The sequence below is a fragment of the Pelodiscus sinensis genome, chromosome 22 (assembly GCF_052426305.1).
Source record: "Pelodiscus sinensis isolate ZL-2025 chromosome 22, ASM5242630v1, whole genome shotgun sequence".
Lineage (NCBI taxonomy): Eukaryota > Metazoa > Chordata > Testudines > Trionychidae > Pelodiscus > Pelodiscus sinensis.
Window position 1 is genome coordinate 25,763,745 of NC_143073.1, and position 11,199 is coordinate 25,774,943.

An 11,199-nucleotide genomic window follows, 5' to 3' on the forward strand; every position below is an offset into this window, starting at 1 on the left:
ACAGGAGCCAGGGCACTGGGGTTGGGAACGGAGCTTTGGCCACGGCTACTCCTTCCACAGTACTTGGTACCACCAGGGAACAGTCCAGCTCTCCCTGTCATCACCTCCCCCCGCCTATTCAATTCTGACCATCTGGCATAATTAAAACTCTAGTAAAGAATAAAATTGTCACACACATGGATGAACATAATTTGTTGGGGGAAAGTCACCATGGTTTCTGGAAGGGGAAATCCTGCCTTACTAATCTTGAGGGGGACAACAAACATACGGACAAGGGGGATTCAGTGGATCTAGTGCACTTAGATTTCCAGAAAGCCTTAGACAAGGTCCCTCTCCAAAGGCTCCTAAGTAAAATAAGTTGTCATGGGATAAGAGGAAAGGTCGTCTCATGGATTGAGAACTGGTTAAAAGACAGGAAACAAAGAGTAGGAATAAATGGTCAGTTTTCAGAGTGGAGAGAGGTAATTAGTGGGGTCCCCCAAGGGTCTGTCCTGGGACCCATCCTAATCAACTTATTTATAAATGATCTAGAGAAAGGAGTAAACTGGGAGGTGGCAAAATTTGCAGATGATTCAAACTGCTCAAGATAGTTAAGACCAAAGCAGACTGTGAAGAGCTTCAAAAAGATCTCACCAAACTAAGTGATTGGGCAACAAAATGACAGATCACATTTAATGTTGATAAATGTAAAGTAATGCACATTGGAAAAAATAATCCCCGTGATATATACGATATGATGGAGACTAATTAGCTCCAACTGCTCAAGAGAGAGATCTTGGAGTCATTGTGGAGAGTTCTCTGAAAACATTCACTCAGGGCGTGTCTAGACTACATGGCTCCATCGACGGAACCATGTAAAGTAGTTTACCCTACATAATCAATGAAGCAGGGATTTAAATAATCCCCGCCTCATTAAAATAAAAATGGCCACCATGCTGTGCTGACAATTAGCTGATCCGGCGCAGTGCAGCAGTCTAGACATGGATCAGTTGACAAGGGAAGCCTTTACCGACTGCTCCCTTATGCCTCGTGAAATGGGGTTTACAGGAGTGGTCAACAAAGACTTCCTTGTCAACCAATCCGTGTCTAGACTGCCACGCTGTGTCAGATCAGCTGATTGTCGGCACAGCGTGACGGCCATTTTTATTTTAATGAAGCAGGGATTATTTAAATCCCCGCTTCATTGATTATGGTGAGTAAACTAGTTTACATGGCTCTGTCAACAGCCATTTAGTCTAGACACACCCTCAACGTGCAGTGGCAGTCAAAAAAAGCAAGCAGAATTTGAGGAATAATTTAAAAAGGGATAGTGAATAAGATGAGATTGTCTTATTGCCTTATATAAAACCATGGTACGTCCACATCTTGAACACTGCATACAGATGTGGTCACCTCATCTCAAAAATATATATTGTCACTGGAAAAGATTCACCAAAGGGCAACAAAAATGATGAGGTGTTTGGAAAGGGTCTCACATGAAGAGAGATTAAAAAGACTGAGACTTTTCCGCTTATAAAAGAGTAGACAAAGGGGGGATATGATAGAGATCTATAAAATCAAGACTGATATGAAAAAAAGTGAATAAGGAAAAGTTATTTACTTATTCCCACAATATAAGAACTGGGGGTCACCACATGAATGAAATAGGAAGCAATTTAAAACAAACAAAAGGAAGTTTTTATTCATCCCACGAGGCATACCGGGAAGGTTGGCAAATGCCTCTGATGTCCAGACTACAGCGCTGTGCCGCCAAACAGCTGATCCGCACAGCGCGGCAGCCATTTTAATTTAAACGAAGTGGCGATTATTTAACTCACCGCTTCATTTTCCTATGTCTAGAAACCTAATCTACATGGCTCCGTCAATGGAGCCATGTCGTCTAGACATACCGTCAGTGCACAATCAACCTGTGGAACTCCTTGCCAGAGGACGTGGTGAAAGCTAGAACTTTAACAGGGTTCTAAAAAGAGCTAGATAGATGCATGGAGGTTAGACCCCTGAATGGCTATTAGCCAGGGTGGGTAGGGTTGCAGTCCCCAGCCTCTGTGTGCCAGAAACTTGGAATGGGCAACAGGGGAGGGATCACATGGTGATTCTGTTCTGTTCACTCCCTCTGGGCACCTGGCCACTGTGGGCAGACAGGACCCTGGGCTGGATGCGCCTTTGGTGTGACCCAGTCTGGTCATTCTTATGTTCTTATGTCCCAGCAGCCCCCATCCCCTCTGTTCAATTATTTTATAACCTCCCCAGAGCACCGGGAGCCCTGGGCCACACTGAGAGCAGGAGCTGCCTCATGGAGCAACAGAAGCTTAGCTCCACCTAAAACGTCAAAGGTGTGCGGACTAGTGGTTAGAGCAGTGCGGGGGTGGAAGCCAGGACTCCTGGGTTCTCTCCCCAGATCTGCATCCCTGACATCACATCCCTCCCCCTGGCAAGTACCCCATTGCCATCGCCCCCGGAGCAGGGCGGCATCGCTGGGCCAAGGGAGCTGGGTTGGGAGGGAAACGTCCCAATTCCTCTCTCCTTCTCTCTGGCCAAAAACCCTCTTGGTGGCCCCACTCACCCAGGGCCCAGCACAGACTCTGGGTCCCACCAGCTCTCTGGGAATCTCCAGGGGCAGGATATTCCTGGGGCACCCCCCACCCTGTGATCGGCTGGCAGAATTTACCTTTGGTCAGCAAGCCTAAGTAATCCAGGCAATAGGTCTCCTGCCCTGTGCAGGGGGTGATTTCGCTGTTGCAGGCAGTGGAGGCCAGAGCAAAGCAGGTTGGGCACTGCAGCCCGTTCGGGGTGGTGTCCGGGGACACTGAGAACAAAGACAGAGAGATGGTTATCGGGTGGGTGAAACCTCGTCCCAGCTGGGGGCTGGGCCCTGCCTCGCCCAGCATGTGCAGGCCCCTCCCTGCAGCCGGGGGCATTTCTCCGTCTGTCTGGGACACAACAGTCGGCGACGGCCGCACTGGCTCAGTTCTGGATCCCGGCGAGTGTGAAGGGGGAGCCGATAGGGGCCGGGAACTTTAGATTTGAGCCTGTCCCAGTAGCTGCTCCCTCCTTTGCATGCAACCCCCACCCATCTGATGCCAATCGGCACCAACAGTTCTACCGCCACTCGGAGACCCGCCAGCTACAGGGATTTCACTAGAGATAGGAATGACACAGGAGGAAATGGAGTTTGGATCAATAAATGGGAGAAACGGGAACAAATATAATTGTGCCGGGGCTTGTCCAAATGAACAATCCTACTGTAGCAAGGGGGATGAATCTGCCCTGTGCCAGTCCGATGGACTCTCTGTCCATGTGCACCCTGCGGATCATCCAGAATGCTTTATCGCTGTGCTTTGAGTGAATGCCCTTCCAAAGCGCTCCTCCCGCCGACCCGTGTGCATCGGCTGGGGCACATGCAGAGCTAGATTCACACCCAGCTCACACCCCCTAACTGTTTGTGTGGCCGTGCCCTACAATGGGGACAATTCAAACAGACCCACAACGTACCTTGAAGTGTGTCTGAGTTGCACAAATTTGCATCGTTGCATTGTTGGACATTGATCCTCACATACTGGTTGTCCCCCACGGTGAAAGACAAGGGGTCTCGTATGTCACTCTTATAGGATCTGAGACATTGCTTGGAGTAAAATGTCTGCTTTATCTCGCCTTTCTCACAGACAGAAAAACAAATAAAAAAACAGGAGGCTGGGAGGGACCCTCGTGTGGGGGCAGGGAGGGGATTTTACCTCCTTGTGCAGCTGCTGGGATCCCGTGTTTGATTCTGGGGCCACAATTCAGGAAGGTGAAGTGCAACCAAGGCCTAAACTGCCCCCCAGATTGCATCGCCCAGGCTGAGGTTAGAGGGTGTGTGTGGGGAGATGGGGCAGTGAGGGGCTAGGGTCACACCTCAGCTCACAACCACATTAATCTCAGGGAAGGCGCAGCATGAATTTGGGTGGGAGTCTGTGACGGTGCTGGGAAAGTGTCCTAAATGAGATCAGAGGCAGACGAGTGGGTGGGCGTGGCGGGGAATGAATAGGGAGGCAGGTCGGCAGACAGGTGACTGGATAATGAACGCCCACGGCACAGCTGGTGAGGTGCTACCATCATTCTTACAGGGCACATGGAAGGGGCCAGTCAATCTTGTACATTCAATGGAAGGATGAGTAAAACTGGGGCTTTCTCAAAGGACACACTGCGGGAACTGAAGGGAACTGGTGGAATCCACTGGCCTGCGGTGCTGGGGGGTTGAGCAGGGAGAAGGTTTGTTTGGCATCTCCGAGTCCAAAGTGGGGAAGGACTTTACATTTCCATTTACATGCCTAGAACAGGCAAAAGTCATGTGAGGAAGGGCCCCAGGCCTGATCAGGTGATACAGGGCGTCGGACGGGCTTTGGGAGCGGCCGGCAGGGCCCAAGGGATCCCATCCCCAATCTCCTTTTCCACCCCCCTCAGAAAGTGCATTTCTCCCCAGTACAGCTTCTCTTGCTGCCGCACAGCCGGCCTGTGAGGAGTTCAAAGCCCAATGGATGAAATCCCATCAGTAGCGCCCGGGGGGTGACATTGGGCCCCTGAAGTCAATGGGAGCTTTGCAACTGACCCGCAGGTCCAGGCCTCCAGACTGCCCGGCCTGCCAGTCGCTGTGTCAGAGACTGGAATGTTGCCAGAATCAACCCAGCACTGCACCAGGCCGGAGTGTGCTGTGCCGAGTGCCGGGGCTCCGGGAGGGGCGGTGTTGGGCTGGCTCTGGTCCCGAGGGAGGGGACAGAGGCAGGGTAAGATGTGCCTGGGGTGAAGACAATGTCACCTACCCAGGGAAATGTCTTCCACCACGGAGAGGCAGCCGCCCGTCGCCGGGTCGTCTTGGCAGGTCCCTTTAACCAAATCGCAGGTCTCCGTTGGGCCCGCGCACACGTTGCATGTCAGGGTCCCCGCTGGAGAAAGAAGAGCGAGTGTTTCCTCCGTCATGTGGGCCGGCAGCACCAGCTCGGACACGTCCCTTTGCCCGGGTCTCCCCTGCTCCAAACAAACCAAGGCGTTAAGGGGCCCAATTGTCTCCGGGCCCCTCGGCAATGGCTCGATTTCAATGACAGGCCTGCAGCAGTAGCCGGTCCATGGGGTGTTGGGCTCAGGAAAGGTCCTGGACAACTGGGAAAAGGCAGACGTGGAGCCCATCTATTAGAAAGGGAAAGAACAGGGGTACGTCTACACTACAGCGCTAGTTCGAACTAACTTAGTTCGAATTAGTTAATTCGAACTAAGCTAGTTCGAACTAACGCGTCTAGAACTAAAAACTAGTTCGAACTAGCGTTTTGCTAGTTCGAACTAGCGCGTCCACACTGATTGGACGCAGGGGGGCATTTAAGGGCAGCTGAAACCGGTTCTGGCAGGGCATCAGGTCAGCAGTTGCTTTGTGTGGCTGCTGTCTGAGGCTATCTGAGGCTCGTGCTTAAAGGGACCACCCTGGACAGCCGGTTCTCAGCTTTTCCTGCTTGCTTGCCAACCTCGCCGAGGGACAGCAAAGCGTCGGTCTCTGTGCCCGTCTGTGTCGGTGCTTCCCTTCGGGGGGGACCGCCGCAGGTGGCAACATGGAGCCACGGCTCGCCCTGCACCTTCTGGTGCACTTTCTGGACTTGCTGCTGCAAGCCTGCCAGCAATGGCTCGAGGCTGCCTGGCACCACCTGGGGAACGTCAGCCCCCTGCCTCTCCGCCTGGCCGCCCTGGGGGCCATGGAGGAGCCGCGGCGGCGCCCCGGCACCGGCGTGCCCCGCCGCATCTGGCGTCTGGACACCAGCAGCGACTGGTGGGACCGCATCGTCCTGGAGCGCTGGGACGACCGACAGTGGACCCAGAACTTTAGGATGAGGAGGGACACCTTCCTGGAGCTCTGCGAGTGGCTCGCCCCTGCCCTGCAAAGAAGGGACACTCGCATGAGGCCCGCCATCCCCCTCCAGAAGCGGGTGGCCATCGCCCTCTGGAAGCTCTCCACGCCGGACAGCTACCGATCCGTCGGGAACCAGTTCGGCGTGGGGAGATCCACTGTCGGAGCAGTGCTCATGCAGGTACGGCGCTCGTCGGCCACCAAGCCGGGGGGGTGGGGGGCTGCGAGGAGGGGATGGGCCGCCCCAGGGACAAAGGGGGGGGCGGGAGGAGGCGAAGGCACCCCGCACCGGAGGGGTCGGGCTGTCCCGGCCGTACTACACGCCGCCAGGGGGGTTGCTTCCGGGAGTGGGGCGCGGGGCACTGCCAGGGCACGCACGCTCCCAGCCACCCGGGCGCCCCACTGATTGACGCTTTGCTGTGTCTCTCTCCGCAGGTGGTCAAGGCCATCAACCGGGTGCTGCTCCGCAGGGTGGTCCGCCTCGCCGACCTGGATGCCGTCATCCGGGGATTCGGCGCCCTCGGCTTCCCCAACTGCGGGGGGGCCATCGACGGGACGCACATCCCCATCCGTGCCCCGGAACACCAGGCGTCCCGGTACGTGAACCGCAAGGGGTACTTCTCCGTCATCCTGCAGGCCGTGTGTGACCACCGTGGACAGTTCACGGACATAAATGTGGGCTGGTCCGGCAAAGCACACGACGCACGGGTGTACCGGAACTCCTCCGTGTGCCAGCGGCTGCAGGACGGGACCTTCTTCCCCGACCGCCACATCAGGGTCGGGGACGTGGACATGCCCGTCTGCCTGGTGGGGGATGCCGCCTACCCACTGCAGCCGTGGCTCATGAAGCCCTACACGGGGCACCTCAATCCCTCCCGCCAGGCCTTCAATAACAGGCTGAGCAGGGCCCGCATCGTGGTGGAGGGGGCCTTCGGGCGACTGAAAGCCCGCTTTCGATGCCTCCTCACCCGTCTGGACCTGGCCGAGCACAACATCCCTCCCGTGGTGGCGGCATGTTGTGTGCTCCACAATTTGTGTGAGCGGAAGGGGGAGGCTTTCCTGCCAGCCTGGATGGCTGAGGCTGACCGCATGGCTGGACACTATGGTCAGCCCCGCACCGCCGCTGTCCGGGAAGCCCAGCGGGGGGCCATCCGGATCCGGGAAGCCCTGCGGGAGAGCTTCCAGGTGGAGGAGGAGGAGGACTGACCTCTCCCTGCATGCCCCACCGGGGCCTTCTTCCACCCTACCCCCCTTCCCCTTTCCCCTCCCTACCTACTGTCAAATAAAGACACCTGTTTTTCAAACAAAAACGTCTGTTTATTTCACAGAACTGGGTGGTAGAAGGGAGGAATGAAGGTGGGAGAAGGGAGGGGGAATCCTGGGACGAGGGAGCTGGAAGGGGAGGGGAGGGAAGGGAGGAAGGGAAAGGAAAGCTCAGGGGTGGGAGTCCGGCTGCCTCTCCCGTCTCGCCACACTGCGGGTCCGGGGGCGTCGGTGGGGAATGGTTGTGGAGGGGGGGGCAGAGAGGACAGGGGGTGTGGAGGAAGCAGGAGCGGAAGCAGGAGCGGAAGCAGGAGGAGCAGGGGGAGCAGGGGGAGCAAGAGGGGGAGCAAGAGGGGGAGAAAGAGGGGGAGCAGGGGGAGGAGGAAATGGAAAGCGGTCCAGCAGGCTCTGGAGGTGGCCTCGCAGGGCACGGCCCTGCTCCTCCAGGGACTCCAGACTCCTCTGGCGCAGCCTGAGGTCCTCCTGGACCCAGTGGTCCTGGAGACGGAGCTGTCGGTCCAGGAACCGGAGATGCCGCCTCTGGTAGTCCTCCTGGTTCCTGGCTGTCCTGCTTGCCCGGGCGCGGGCGGCTGCTGCAGGCGGTGTGGTGCACCCTGCAGGCCCCGGTGCTGCAGCTGTGGTGCAAGAAGACCAGCGGTCAATTACCCCAGGGGCCCAGGTGTGTGAAACCCAGCTCCCCTCTGCAAGGCCAGGGCCCCTGCAGGATCCCCAGCTGCTGCTCCGTGGTGGGCAAGGCCCAGGCGCACGGTCCCGGGGCTCCCTCTCGCCCCAGCCCCCCGTACACATAAGGGGAACACGAGGGTACTCACAGGTGGACGCCTCCCCGGCCTCTGATGATGCAGGCGAGCGGGTCTGTGGCGTGCCTCGGGGGTCCCGGGTCCTGGGAAGGCTGGCGGCAGGCTCCTGGCTCTCAGAGCCCTCTTCCTCCTCCTCGGTGTCCAGGAGCGGTCCCTCTGCCCCGGGGTCAATCACGTCCCGGGGGGCAGGGACGGCATGAGGCCCCAGGATGCGGTCCAGGGCATGGAAGTGGGGGCAGGCCTCCGGGTCAGCCCCTGGCAGGCAAGCCCGGGAGTAGGACTGCCGCAAGTCCTTAATTTTGCAGCGCACCTGCTCCCGGCTGCGCTGGTGGCCCCTGGCGGCCAGACTGGCAGCCATGCGTCCGTAGACGGCCGCGTTCCGGTGGCTAGTGCAGAGATCGTGGACATTGGAGGCTTCCCCCCAAACCTCGATGAGGTCCACGATCTCCGCACTTGACCAGGCGGGCGCCCGCCTTTTGCGCCCCCGGGCAGGCTCCCGGGAGCCGCCAGGCTGGTCGTGGGGAGCAGTGGAGGGCTGGGAGCCCTCGGATGGCTGGCTCATAGTGTGGCAGGTGCAGGCTGTGCAGGCACGGGTGCTTGCAGCCTTGCAACTGGCACAAAGTGAGTAGCCAGCCCGTGGCCCTTTAAGGGCTCCGGGGCCGGGAGGGGGGCAATAGAGTTTCCCTGGTGTTGGCCAGAGTGGCCACCAGGGAAACCTGGGAAGCCTTAGCCTCCCACTAGTTCGAACTAAAGGGCTACACAGCCCTTAGTTCGAACTAGCTAGTTCGAACTAGGCGTTAGTCCTCGTAAAATGAGGTTTACCTAGTTCGAACTAAGCGCTCCGTTAGTTCGAATTAAGTTCGAACTAACGGAGCGCTAGTGTAGCGCCTAGGAAAGTTAGTTCGAACTAACGGACGTTAGTTCGAACTAACTTTCTAGTGTAGACATACCCCAGGACTCAGGGGCCGACAGACCCGTCATCTGGGCAGCTTCACCTCAGTCCTCAAGGAATCCACTTGGAAACACTTGGAGGAGAGGAAGGTGACCAGGAACAGCCAACGTGGATTCCCCAAGGGCAAGTCCTGCCTGACCAGCCTGGTTGCCTTCTATGCTGCGGTAACTGGCTCTGGGGATATGGGGAAGTGACTGTTCCCCTTTGTTCGGCTCTGGGGAGGCCACATCTGTAACTTTGCATCCAGTTCTGGGCCCTAGGCGAGTGGGGATGCGCTGGGCTGGGTTCCCCTGGAAGGGGGTGGAATCTCCATCCCTACAGGTGTTTAAGTCCCAGCTGGACAAAGCCCTGGCTGGGATGATGGAGTTGGGGTTGGTCCTGCTTTTTTGGGTCCCTGCCAGTCCTAGGATTCTACGGTGCTCCCCACATGCTGGGGTTGCCATGTGCCCCCGTCCCTCTTCCCAGGGTATCCCACTCTCCCCCCATGTCCAGGGCACTGTGTGCCCCCAGCTCATCCTCCAATCCCCATCATTCTTCTTTGGATCTCAGAGACCAGCTGCACACGGTGCAACACGTTAACCTCCACGGGATGCTGGGCAGAGCTGGGCTGGGGGGAGGGTGAGATGGGCTGGAAGGTGCCAACGGCTCCACCAAGCAGTGTGATGAGCTACACACAGGTCCAGTGTAGGTGAAAGTGCAGCTGGGCTGGCCTGATGCCAACAGCTCTTTGTGTCCCCAACTCCCCCTTCCTGTTCTCTGAGGCCCCCAAATCTGCGGTTCAGCCTGGAGGTGTCTAGAGCATCCCCGGAGCTGCTGGAGCAGGAATCGCCATTATCAGAAGCTCTCCTGGGGCACAGAAATAGGGGGGTGCCAGGGAGGGGAGGGCGGCCAGGCTGTCTGGGCTGCCGGCGGGCCAGCGGAGGGGTCTGACAAGCAGGTTTGGGGGTCAGTAGCCAGCTGCCTTGGCCCAGAGCCTTGTGGTCATTGATCCCCAATGGGCAGGCTCTGATGAACTGGCCCCCAGGGTCACACCCCCAATTACAGGGCCCTGAGCCTCTCCTTCTGCAGAGGAGCCCTGAGTTGGACTATTTTTAAATTTCACTCCTGCTCTCTTCTGCATTGTTTCTGGTATTTCTTTAATTCACGCCAGCAAAGACCTTAGATCTCATTAGTCCTGCACAAAAGACATATTCCCTCAGGCTACTTCTTAAAAATAGTTTTGTAAATATATCATACATATACACAGAAGTCAGACACAATTTTTTATCTTTTTCTGCTTTTCTTTTAGAAGAGGCTTTTCCGAAATTTGGCTCATCTACATGATGCCGCATTGCGGACAAACTCTTTCAGCCCATCCCTTCTTCCTCATACAACGAGGTTTACAGGAATGGTGAAAGAACTCATCCGCTTTTCTGAAAAGAGCTGCAGCGTAGACATAGCCTTATTTAGGAAAACACTTGCTTTCTCTCGCTGCCATTTCTGACAAGCTGCTGTCATGTGCTTTGCCCCGTGGCCCCACAGTCTCTTCTTCTTGCCCACCCAGCCACCCCCACAGCAAAGCACCTTTTCCCACTCCCACGACTGTAGCAGGGAGGCCGGTGGTACCAGCAGGATTGCAGTCCAGCAACAGGGCTGTGCCCTGGGCCGGTTTTCCCTTCCCCCATCCTCATTGGCTCCAGATCTGCACTATCCCTTCTGAGACGGGGCAACCGGCACTTCCCACCCCAGGGCCAGAGCATCCTGCTGGTCCGGAGAGGGCACCGCAGTATTTCCATGTAGTTCTCCTTCCCCTCTGGCAATCGAACGTCTTTCTTGGCTTTTCTCCTCTACAGCGGAGAGCCGAGGTGAGCACGGCTCCTCCTCTGGGGACACTCGGTTGAGTTAGAACCGGCCGAGTCTTGGGTGCTTCAAACTCTCCATCCCCCACCGCGCATTACTTTGCATTTATCCGAACTGATCTGCCATCCCGTTGCCCACAAGCCCACCTCGACCAGGTCTCTCTGGAGTTCCCGACTCACCTCGGTGTCTGTCACCTCTGCAGATGTCACCCCCTCACCTGGGAGCCAGCTCTTATCAACTGATAAATACCCATGTAGGGGCCCTGCCCCTCCCCAGGTGTCACTGGCTCAGCCCTCATTTCCACCATGGGCACCCAACCAGCTATTTGCCAGAAACATGGAATGGCGCCTGTGAAGGGTGAACAGGTAATTAGCACCGCCCTGTGTGTGAATGCAGCGAGGGCAGCAGAAGGAGAGGAGCACAGCCAGAGCCGGGTGACTCAGCTGGGAAGGGATGGATGC

The 11,199-nt window shown here is 57.0% G+C and overlaps 1 protein-coding gene across 1 annotated transcript; it reads right to left on the minus strand.

Moving 5' to 3' along the window:
* Window positions 1-7,215: 7,215 nt before the first annotated feature.
* On the minus strand, window positions 7,216-10,943 carry LOC149521887 (uncharacterized). The gene is made up of 2 exons (XM_089772657.1): window positions 7,960-10,943; window positions 7,216-7,764 (listed from the first exon to the last, which is right to left on the minus strand). The coding sequence occupies exons 1-2, from the start codon at window positions 8,507-8,509 to the stop codon at window positions 7,301-7,303; spliced, it is 1,014 nt and encodes a 337-aa protein (XP_089628783.1). The 5' UTR covers window positions 8,510-10,943; the 3' UTR covers window positions 7,216-7,300.
* Window positions 10,944-11,199: the final 256 nt, after the last annotated feature.